This window comes from Macrobrachium nipponense, chromosome 43 (genome assembly GCF_015104395.2).
Source record: "Macrobrachium nipponense isolate FS-2020 chromosome 43, ASM1510439v2, whole genome shotgun sequence".
In the NCBI taxonomy this organism is placed as follows: domain Eukaryota; kingdom Metazoa; phylum Arthropoda; class Malacostraca; order Decapoda; family Palaemonidae; genus Macrobrachium; species Macrobrachium nipponense.
This window is the reverse complement of record NC_061104.1, coordinates 49,747,934-49,760,175: the sequence shown is the minus strand read 5'-3', so window position 1 is coordinate 49,760,175 and position 12,242 is coordinate 49,747,934. Positions and strand designations below refer to the sequence as shown.

Genomic DNA, 12,242 nt, shown 5'->3' with positions numbered 1-12,242 from the left:
GCACTTTTAGTGATAAAACCATTAAAAAACAAAGTATGAACATTTTTAGTGGGTTTTTCTCGAGTTTTAACTAACAAAATAGGCTGTTTTTAGCATTTTTATAGGGGTTCCAAACATTCGCGGGTTCTAACTATTCACGGGGGTCTGGTATGCATCCCCCCCCCCGAATACGGGGGGGGGGGGGGGGGGGGGGGGGGGGGGTGGGGGGGGGGGGGACTACTCCTGTACATGAGAATTCACCATGACAAAAAAAACCCTTTGGTCTCACCATTTTCTATGACAAAAAACACTTTGGTCTTCACCATTTTCTAATTAGTAAAACCTATGAAAAAAATCAATCATACCTCAAAACAAGACCTGCACTCATAATGAACACTTCCAATAAGTATCCGTAAATACTTACACCATTCTGACTTCTTCCCCAATTGCTTGGGGTGTGGCTTGAGCAACAATAGTGGTGTTGGTTGTCTGCTGTTGCTGCTGCTTCAAATCTTGGGACACTTTCTGTCTACTTCTGTATTCCGTTAACGATAATTTTTTACTTGGACTAGCATTCTGGGAACAAATCAAAAGGACATTTAGTAAAATAATCTAAAATCAGTCTGCACACTTTCCTCACAATATTTTATGATTACCAATACCACCCTACTATAATTAAGAGAAAAGTAGAAACTTTATATTTTTATCCAGAGTACAGTTTCCAATTTTGTACCCTTCACTTTAGCTCAAGGAACATTACATGCAACATAAACTGACAGCAAACCTAAACACTGATGAGTCATCAAAACTATATAGAATTCAACAGTATATATATATATATATATCAATAGCAATTAGGCTTACCTGTTTCTCAGTACTTTAACAGTACTTTGCAAGTTATACGTATAAAACTGGGAACAAAATCATTCTTGCATTATCTCATTCAAATTAACATTTGCTTCACATAGTACTATCTCTGCCCAGCTCATTCAGATAAAAGTCGAATAAAACTGCTTAAAATTAGCCTGTAGCAATTCATAAATAATCATGAAAATCTATATAAAAAATGATACAGCAATATGTTACCATATATGAGAGAGAGAGAGAGAGAGGAGAGAGAGAGAGAGAGAGAGAGAGAGAGAGATGAGACGAGAGATCGAGAGAGAGAGAGAGAGAGAGAGAGAGAGAGAGAGACATACCTGAATCTGAATGTCAGTTGCCTGCTGCTGAATCTCATTGGAAGCAGGTCCTGAACTGGCAATTATGGTTCGACCCTGAGGTATTCCTGTAACCTGAAAATATACAAATATTTAGGTGCAATCTCACCGACATCAAACCTTTTTCAAGTATTTTTGAACTGGCAAAATATGCTGTATATTATAGCAAAATTATTTTGTCACTACAACATTTCGAAAAGCTCAGTATGATTAACAATTGATTTCTTGCAAAGTTGTTTCAATGAATATTTAAATTCAAAACTTCTAATATACTTAACACTGAGAATTTGACTTTACAAGTATGAAATGCTAAATGATAATTTCTCTTACAACTGAAGTATGTACATAACAAAACTTTAAAGAGGTCATGTACAGAACAAATCTTTAGAGAGGTCACTAAACAGAGACAAACAGACAAACATTAAATGTTGACTGTTGATTCAATTAAATCTTTATAATGTCTTGGGAAGTCCAGTACTAAACAATTGGCTAAATAGAGGTGATACTTGTCAGTAATCAAACAATATCCCCAAAAAGAAATGTAACAAAGCCATGCAACAAGCTATACTTACAACCAAAAAACCATACCCTTCATGCAAGCCACCCAACAAAATCATTATTGCATGTCACTACTACCTGTCTAGACTGCAGCTGCAGCTGCTGCTGTTGCTGTTGCTGCTGCTGCTGCTGCTGTTGCTGTTGTGTAACATTTCCAAGCTGCTGTGAAACAGCTCTTCGCTGCTGAGCAGATGGTTTTGTCCCTTTGCTTCGAGCAATAACCTTCTGATGCACGGGTATCTTGTTTTCAATTTGTTTCAAAAAGGCACCCTGATATGATGGTGGCTGCTGCTGTTGTTCTTCTTGGTTCTGTACTACGGGCTTTGGCGGACGATGAATGGGTGTGCTTCGTTGTAGTCTTGGACCTTGGCTAACTGCAAGATGAGGGGTAGTTCCTGGTCGTACGCCACCCATGATTGGTGCGACTTGCTGAATTGTGTGGGGACTAACAGCATGGCTAACTGGGGTTCCTGCTCTGCGGACACCCGGGGCCATGCTGACAGGGGTTCTGACTATGTGGACTAGTCCTGAATCATCTTTAACTTTCTGAAAAAATAAATTGCAAGGGACTTATGAAAACTCTGAAAAAATAAACTGCAAGGCTCAAGGGAAAAAAATCCAAATGACAAATAATGTAAGTGTTAACTTACATTATTGTCAATTTTTAAAGATGTCAAGTTTTTTTTTTTAATGCCAACAGAATATATAGTTCAATTAAGTTCACATAATTAACTCTTGAAATTTCCTTATTCAGTAAGGGTAGTATCTTGTACCAATTAACTGTTACATTTTATTCTACTCCACGTTCTGATCACTTTAACATTCCTTAACCCATAGTGGATGGACATGCTCACATGAGTAGCAATAACAGGTTTTGGGTAAACAATAGAGTGAATCATGGTAAGATATTACGCACCATCAATTTGGGAGAATCAGGTGGGATAGAGGTGCCATTACTTCTAAAGCCCATAAATTCACTAATGACAACTTTTAGACTGGCTAAAATAAACTGGGCAGCTCATGAGAATTAGCTGGAATCTTGATTCAATGAAGGATGTAGTGCCTATCCCACAAGATGTCTTTATGTAAATTTGCTCATAAATATACCAAGGGGTTTGCTGTTTGTTTTAGTTCTTATCTTTTATGATAGTATGTCAGTTATAAATTTAATTTTGCAAAGATAAGTGCACAGAAATATTAGACAAAACATGTATTAATTCAAAAAATGACAAATTTTTAATCAATTTGTATTTTTCATAGCTAACATGCCTGAAGTCTTAACAACAGGATAATCTTCTAGTGCCAGCTAGAAACCAGTTAAAAAACAATAAAAGATTGTAAAGCCAAATATCTGTGGCATCTGGCAACTCATGCGTATGCAAGGTGGATGCTGGTCATCAACAGGGCTTGGAACGTTGTGGCGCACCAGTCTTTCTTCCAACCCAGGATATGGGGGGGGGGGCCTTGAGGTGGGTAGTTAACATTAAGACCTCAGGTTTGTTAGCTATGAAAAACACAAACTTATTAAAAATTTGTCATTTGTTCATACGTGGAGCAAACCTTCAGTCTTAACAATACAATAAAACTTACATTTGGAGGGAGGTACAAGTACCCTGAACTGGCTGAGGATTCACCCACCTGACCACACTTCCTAAAGATTGAGTTCTAAAGAAGGGGGTCAGACCCCAAGAGAGAATAGATAAACGAGTATATAAAAACTCAACCTGTTGGGATTAAACACAATGAGACAAGTCCAGATTCATTGCATTCGTGGAAGGTAAAGAGAACTGTCTGTTCAAGCAACAGACCATGTGGGCCACAGGGATTTGTTACCACTCCTCCATCCCCTTGTCAAGAGGAGTAAGTGCTACTGATTTGTTTATTGTATAGGAACAAACCAAATAACTGCAACAAGTATGGCTACCACACTCACCTGTATCAGACTAGTTCCAGCTTATGACATGTCTTATTCTTAAACACGCCTCCAGGAAGAAAAGAAAAAACAAGAGAAAGGAGAAGACCAGCCATCTCATTCTTTCTCTTTCACACAATCCTCTTGGGCAAGATACAAACTGTCCCGCTAGGGACACTGGATGAGCTCGACAACTTGTTGGGCAGCCACCACCAGACCCAAAGGGGAAAAGAAGAAGAAGTAAGAAGAAGAGAAGAAGAGAAGAGAAGAAGAAAAAAAAAAAAAAAAAAAAAAAAAAAAAGTCCAAGGACCTATGGACAATGTCAGGAAAAGGAAGTGAACGTGGCCTGCTGAAGCCAGGAACCAGCATTCACAACACTAAGAAAAAAGAAGTTCTTTTTAAATGCCAGAGGAACTTAATTCCCTTGATGTTATCTGCTCTAGCCTGCACAGACTCTGTGACAGAACCATAAAGTGAGGAGTATGCCTACTCAATCGCTAAAATGGAGTTCTTGGAAACTTCCATCAGGACAAAGCAGAAACTCCAGCGGATCGGTGTCCACAAGCTCACTCAGGGAGGGAATTGATAACGAGGCAAATCTGCCCTCATGAACCGAGGGATTTTGAGTCTTGGCTACGAATTCTGGGACAAATTAGAAAGCCACAGACTTCCAACTCCTCGTGTTTTTAGCGTTGTAACTCAGGCCATGAAGCTCTCCAACTTTCTTTGAGGAAGCAGAGGCCAACAGGAATAAAGCCTTTAGAGTCTGACTCCAGACTGAAGATTGACGTAGTGGTTTGAATGGAGCTGAAGCGAGACTACTCAGGACCAGAGTAAGCTCCCACATTGCAGGTTTGAGTTATCTTGGTGAACAGGATTGTTCGAAACTCCTGAACAACATCAAGATTTCCCAGGATGGAGAGATGTCCTCGCCCTTCAGGTGCAGGACCAACCCCAAGGTGGCCCTGTAACCCCAAGTGGAGAGCAACACCATTGACAGCCCCAACCACAATAGACGGCCTACTTGCCCAGATAAACTGCTGATGAAGACCTGAGATAGCTGGACATCTGCCCTGCTGCTTTGTGAGAAAAGCCTCTTGCTCTCAGGAGATACTTGACAGTCTCCAACCGTGAAATGATAAGAGATATTACCGACTAGTGAAACCTTTCCACCCGAGGCTGGCAAAGGAGGTTGTCCCATGAGGGAATTTCTCATAGAACCGCTGACAGAAGATGCAGAAGTTCTGGAAACCACTCTGCCTGTGGCTACAGAGGCGCCACCAAGGTCATCCTGAGATTCTTGGAACTCATTACTCTGTTCAAGACCCGAAGGATCAAGTAGAATGGAGGGAAGGTGTGCACCTCGAGATTGTGCCAAGGATGCTGTAGAGCGTCCTCTGCCAAAAGAAGAGGATCCTGAACCACCGAGGAGTAGACCTTCAGCTTTCTGTTGAAGCGAGTGGCAATGAGGTCTAACATGGGTCTTCCCCAAGGTGAAACGGCCTGTCCACTACATTCTGATGCAGGGACCACTCTGTACGTAGGACTTTACTCCAACGGCTTAGCTTGTCAGCCACCATATTCCTCCCACCTGGAATATATCTGGCCATGAGCTCCACAGAGTTGTCAATCACCACTGGTGCATCTCAAGTGTTAATGAGTGGAGCTGGTGACAAAAGGAGTCATCTTCTCTAGTGAACAATTCTGGGACCATGAATAGACCTCTAACTTCTGTCGCACAGACGAGGTCTAACATAGTCTTTCCAAGCAGACAGAAGAGATAATAGGATATCCAAAGGGGGTGTCCTATAACAAAATACTCAGCTCAGATATGTTCTAAATATCCTACTGTAAACTTTTGCTTTGTCAAAGTAATTGCACTGTAGACCAGGGAGAAGTCCTTGAGCTACGCAGGAAACGTGCATCTTCAACAGAAGAAACGTCCTATGAGGTGATCCCTTATGATGACATACAATCAGTATGCTACTCATCAAGGATACGTTCTATGATGATAGGATCTTTGTTCTCATCAAATCTATGTAAATATTTTACAACAAATATGGCCACAATTTGTTACTTATTTTATTTCTAATCTGTTCTGATATTGTGAGCTGTAATTATAATTTTAGAAAATAAATTCTATTAGAAAAATCATGAATAACTGTAAAATTGAAGAGTGTCTTGTAAAAAGAGGCCCCACAAGGAGTTGTAAACAGTCAATTTCAACTTCTCTAAAAGATAGGGAAAAGTTTTAGATCTTTTTTCTTACACCACACACTTTTGCAGATCTTCCTCTTTCCATTAATGTGTTTTTTTTTTAATTAGCAGACCTCAAAGTTTTGCTGATCTGGGGTTAATGAAATATGACAACTAATATAACAGTGTATGTAATATCAGTAAACATAATGCATTACTAAGGTTTAAATAAATCATAAATGAAGCCAAAGGTCACATAGCTTATGACATGTTTTGGACAGTGTAAGGATCTTCTAAATTTTCATATGACACACTGAATAATGACACTATTGCTGGAATATACTGAACAAATGACAATATAGCTGGAATATATCTTTAAAAAGCCCTGTAAAAACACACAAACATCTGGTTAAGAATGTTTCTTAGGCTTTTGATGTGGCTATACCAATAGTATGCAATACACAATAGCTACTTTCCAGGTATAAAACCAACAGACAGATACAAACACACACAAGCACATAGACTTTTTTCATTTAATCCTTATTAATTCCTACCTGTAGTGTCGCATTTAATCACAAGCTGAATAGCTTACAAGACCCTTCTTAAAACATACAGTTAAACTAATGCTACATAAGCGAAGCAAAAACATGAGACATTTTCTCATAATAACAACACCAGCTCTAAAGGTATCACATAGCCTATACTGCAGGGCTTTGAGCTTCATTACAGGCAGTCCCCGGGTTACGACGGGGGTTCCGTTCTTGAGATGCGTTGTAACTGAAAATCGTCTTAAGACGGAACATCGTCAAAAATCGTAAGAAAACCTTACTTTTAATGCTTTGGGTGCATTTAAAACTATGTAAACTGCATTCTTATTGCATTTTTCATCCAAAAAACCTTCAAATATTGATTATTTTGCATTTTTGGTGTCATATTTCTTCTGACAGATCAGTGTTGTAGGCGTCGTAACCCTGGAACATGTGTTGTAACCCTGGAAATAATTTTGGATGAATATAATTGAAAAGCGCCTCAACCTCGGAAAATCGTAAGCCAAACCCGTCATAACCCGGGGACTGCCTGTACTTTGTTGTTTATCAGGAGCCCAGATGCTCATGACCCTCGTCTATCTGTTTGATTTGATGTAACAGTGTACTACATCAAAATATTCTATTTCAATAACAAAAATAATAAACAAGGTATTGAGCAGGTGGCATGTCAGTAAGCTGCCAGCATGTTATTTAAGCCATCACAGAAAAAAAAAAAAAATGCACTAATCATGGATTATTGCACCAATCAAGGCTGCAAAAATAATCAAGAAAGAATCTCAAGAGTAATGATACCAATACATGCATCAAAATCAACATACTGTGCCAGATGTTTCATAATTATTTTTTTTATTCAACTATTTTGAGGTAAAACTACTGTTTAAATACATGCAACATTCTACAAAAATTCCCTTGTAGTAATTACAATCCCTTTATTACCATCTTAAAGCAGTAGAAATTTCACCGACATGCTAGTACTGTACTTAGATTACCTACCAACAACCTCAGCGTCAATAACCTATAATGGTGCGACTCCAGTTTTAGTAACCATAAATCATTGTGACTCCAGTTTTAGTAACCATAAATCAATCACTCTACCAACAAACTAATGTACTGTTGATCCTAAAACTACAGTATATTTTCTAGGCTACACCAAATATACTATACTAGCATTCCCAGACTGTCTTACCTCTTCATAAAATGTGATGGTATTTGTTTGTTGCTGCTGGCTAGTCTGAAGTACAGGTATCTGAGTTTGAGAGATTTGCTGTTGCTGTTGAGGCTGTACAATTGGTTGGGAAATCTGTGCTTGAGTTTGCACGGCTATCTGTCTCTGCTGTTGCTGTTGCTGCTGCTGTTGTTGTTGCTGTTGTTGTTGTTGTTGCTGCTGCTGTTTGAGTTGTATTTGTTGCTGCTGCAACTGCTGGTGTTGCTGCACCTGGTGCTGTGGCAACTGAACATATGACTTTGGCTGCACTTGTTGTTGCGTTTGAGGCTGGGGTGAGGCTGTCACATACTGCGTCCTTAAAAGCAAACATTCGATGAAATCACCATAGGCTATATGTTAAAATACAAAACATAATAAATGTAGTTTAGCCAGATCACAGATTCCGATTTCAACACTCGTGGGGCTAGATTATATATCAGTTTAGCCTGTTACTTTATTTTTATTTTCAGTACTGGTGAAATGTGGGTGCTGTTCAATGGATGGGAAATATTTTTTATTTTAGAAAATGTCTTAATGTAATGAAGTTGTACTTTGACATCATAGGATGTGACATCGTAAAAGACAAGATGACGGGAGCGGCGGTGTGGGGTGGAAAATGTAAACAAACAGAGCGGGAAGAACGTGAGAGAATGATGTGGTATTTGGTTTTATAGGAGAGAGCTCCATCTTATAGGAATTTGTGGGCTGTAAGTCTTGTTGTGGTGTTGTTCAAAGTCTTAAACTGGATTATACTGGGACCAAGGACTGTGAACAGGGGGGTAGAACGTAAGACTGTTGCATATAGGAAAGATTAGGCAAGAAAAAATTTCAGGGCTGACTCAAAGTATTCCCCTTCATGCAAAAAGGTAATTGTTAACTTGAAAAGTTGCACAACCAGGTTCATCAAATGCAAAGAGAACTAATGTCAAGTAAGCAGCAATAAGAAATATATTCAAGGGATGTTGGACCACTGCAAAGAACCTTTGGCTTGCACAGAGCCCCGCAGGGAACTATTTATAATAGACAATGACCACCTTGATTAAAGATGAATAGGGAAAATTCAAGTTAAAAGAGAAAAAGGAATAAGGTTGCTTAAGCATCTTATGAAAATAGTGGGAAAGGTGCTGAAAGAAAACCAATGAAAAACTTACAATATTGGCAAATGTCAGTTTGCATTCAAGATAAAGAAATCAAGAACAGTGGAAGACAGGAAGAGAAGCACATTGCTGTGACAGGTCAGGCCTCACAAGAGATAGAATATTTCTGATATCGTGGGTCAGAGGACACACTGGAGTAGGAAGTCTATATTCAGAGAAAGTACATGCCATTAAAGCTTTGTACTGCTCTCTCTCTAGTAGAGAAAAGTGCACTGAAATATTAAATGGCAAAGAAAACCGAGATTTTGAAAGTGCAATCACAGAATACCAAGATTATGGCTGGAGGACAGTGAGAAAGTTAATATATTACAAATAAAGTGGCTGTGGAAAGATGTGGAATACTACAGCTAGAACATAAATAAATCAAAACCTAAGGTGGTTTGGACATGTGGTGGAAAAGGATAAGGAAAATGGTTTCTGGTTTGGACAACTTTATAATTTAAGAGAATATTTGGAATCTTGTGAAATGGGCACGATGATTGCTGGTCTTGTCAACTTTATCACACTTGAGATATCTTAGTTATCAGCATTTTTAAATAAAAGATATTTGTAAGCTATTATAAATCATCTATTGATATTTGAAAAAGAAAAGTCTACATACAAAACTGTACATTACCTAATTGGCTGGCCTTGATTGGTGATAAATATATGTTGTTGCTGTTGCTGAGCGGGCTGTGGTTGCGACTGCTGCAGCGGCTGTGACTGCTGCTGTCGCTGCTGTGTTGGCATCAACTGCTGGCTAGATAATTGAGTATGTGACTGCTGTATAAGGACTTGCTGCTGCGGGGCTAGAATTGGTACCTGTTGTTGAACTGGAGTTCCCCCAGCAAATACCACCTGTTTGGGTAGATTCAATTTAATTTGACCTTTATAAAAATCTTCTTAAAACCAACAAGACAACACTCTTGAAAAATAACCCCAAACCAATACAAAGTTGCTAGTGCTGGACACAAAACCTAGCCTAACAATTTCTTAAGTAAAGTACTCAGATAGTTGTCATTAAGAATTAGCAGTTACAGCGTAACCAATATAACAAATATGTACTGGTAGTATAAAAAGAAAGAAAAAAAAGAAATCAAAATCCTTTACAGAAGGTACTTGAAAGATGCATTAAAACTGTACACAAAATATAGCAGTTACCTGCTTGAAGACTTTTTCTTTCAATATTTTAATACCTAAGTACAATAACATACATAATTACTCTTTTGAAAAAGACATGCAAAAGATATCCCTAAGGCTGCTAAGTTGTGTGTATAAGAAACTACGCAAATGTCGTATGCAAAACTACATCTTATGAACAGGTGCCATCTGGGAGAAACTGCATGGAGGTTTTCAATCCCAAGTGCATCTGAGCAGTTTGCTTTGTACGAGAGCCATAATGTTTAGATAGGAGTAGTAGTAGTTTCCTGCCAATGAACAATTATGATTACACTATGGATAACTGCAGTACTCAGATATCTTTTGACATACCGAGCCTCTGAACAATTTCCTAAGAATTCGACAGAGAATAAACTGTGAATCTTCAAATAATTAAGAAAAAAATACATATTTTTTAAGTGTTCAAAGGTCTTGAATGCTTCCCAAACAGGGAAAGAACAGAATTCTTGACGAGTCACCTTCATTAGAATAGAAGAGTTATAGCGTGTGAAAAAGTTTTTACTGCACTAAATTTTATTCCACCATCAGGTACTATTTTTTTTAGCCAATTTTTTGTGAAATAGAAGGCATTCAACCATATTAACGGGAAGAAATTATACTATATGTTAACCCTTAAACGCCGAAGGGGTATATTAAAAATCGTCTTCCGTGTGCCGAGGCAGTCTCAGAGTGAGCGCGGAAGCGGAAAAAATGTTTTTTTCAAAAAATCACAGCGCGCTTAGTTTTCAAGATTAAGAGTTCATTTTTGGCTCCTTTTTTTGTCATTGCCTGAAGTTTAGTATGCAACCATCAGAAATGAAAAAAATTATCATTACCATATATAAATAATGCAATATATGATAGCGCAAAAACAAAATTTCATATATAATTGTATTCAAATCGCGCTATGCGCAAAACGGTTAAAGGTAACAAGTTAATATTTTTTCATTGTAATGTACACTAAGTTGCGATCATTTTGGTATATAACACATTGTAAAACGATAAAAGCAACACAGAGAAAATATTATCACAAAATAATGCATGAATTCGTAACGCGTGGACGTAAACAAATATTTTTTTTAAAAATTCACCATAAATCTAAATATGTCCTAGAGACTTCCAATTTCTTTCAGAATGAAGACAAATGATTGAATATTACTACACTGTAAGAGTATTAGCTTACAATTGCAGTTTTCGACTATATCTGAAGAGTTAAAGTTGACCAAATGTCGAATTTTTTTATATATTTTTTTATATGCAATTATTTCAGAAATTAGAAAAGCTACAACCTTCAAATATTTTTCATTTTATTCTACATGAAATTGCGCACATTTTCATATATAAAACAATATGAAATGCCTAATATAAAACGGAGCAAATATTCCGAGAATGGGACGTACGCATTTCAGAGATTTGTGGCGGAGAATCCGCGCGCGGAGGGAAGGAAGTTTTTTTTTTTTTTTTCACCATAAATCTAAATATTGTGCTAGAGACTTTGAATTTGTTTCAAGATGAAGATAAATGACTGAATATTACTAGACTGTAAGAGTTTTTTTAGCTTACAATTGCGTTTTTTTTTTTTTTCGACCATTTCGGTAGAGTCAAAATTGACCGAACGTGGTTTTTCTTCTATTTATAGTGATTTATATGCAAATATTTCAAAAATGAGAAAAGCTACAACCTTCAATTATTTTTCGTTGTATTCTACATGAAATTGCGCACATTTTCACATATAAAACTTTATGTAACGGCTAATTTAAAATGGTGCAAACATTACCACAATCGCACTTATGATTTTTTCCGGAAGAGTTACCACGTGGACGTAAAGAAAGTGTTATTTTTTTCATAAATTCACCATAAATCGAAATATTGTGCTAGAGACTTCCAATTTGTTGCAAAATGAAGGTAAATGATTGAATATTACTACAATGTAAGCGTTTTAGCTTACAATTGCGTTTTTCGACCATTTCGGTAGAGTCAAAGTTGACTGAAGGGTTGAAAATTTGTCACTTATCATTTTTTATATGAAAATATTTCAAAATTGATAAAAGCTACAACCATGGGTTGTTTTTTTTAGTTGTATTTGTGCATGAAATTGCGCACATATCCATAAATAAAACTTTTGTTTATGTAAACAGCTTATTTTAAAATGGTGCAAACATTACCACAATCGCATGTATGATTTTTTTCGGAATAGTTACCGCGCGGACGTAGGGAAAGTTTTTTCATAAATTCACCATAAATCGAAATATTGTGCTAGACAATTCCAATTAGTTGCAAAATGAAGGTAAATGATTGAATATTACTAACTATAAGAGTTTTAGGCTTACAAT

At 37.4% G+C, this 12,242-nt stretch overlaps 1 protein-coding gene across 1 annotated transcript in view; it reads right to left on the bottom strand.

The window, feature by feature from the left end:
* The window catches only part of LOC135213731 (uncharacterized), a 125,423-nt gene that overhangs the window by 78,813 nt on the left and 34,368 nt on the right, over nt 1-12,242 (bottom strand). Inside the window, exons 5-9 of the mRNA XM_064247847.1 lie at nt 9,389-9,609; nt 7,598-7,931; nt 1,833-2,300; nt 1,179-1,271; nt 404-555 (exon numbers count right to left, since the gene is read on the bottom strand). Coding sequence (XP_064103917.1) covers nt 404-555; nt 1,179-1,271; nt 1,833-2,300; nt 7,598-7,931; nt 9,389-9,609 — 1,268 coding nt within the window. The remainder of the gene's footprint in view (nt 1-403; nt 556-1,178; nt 1,272-1,832; nt 2,301-7,597; nt 7,932-9,388; nt 9,610-12,242) is intronic.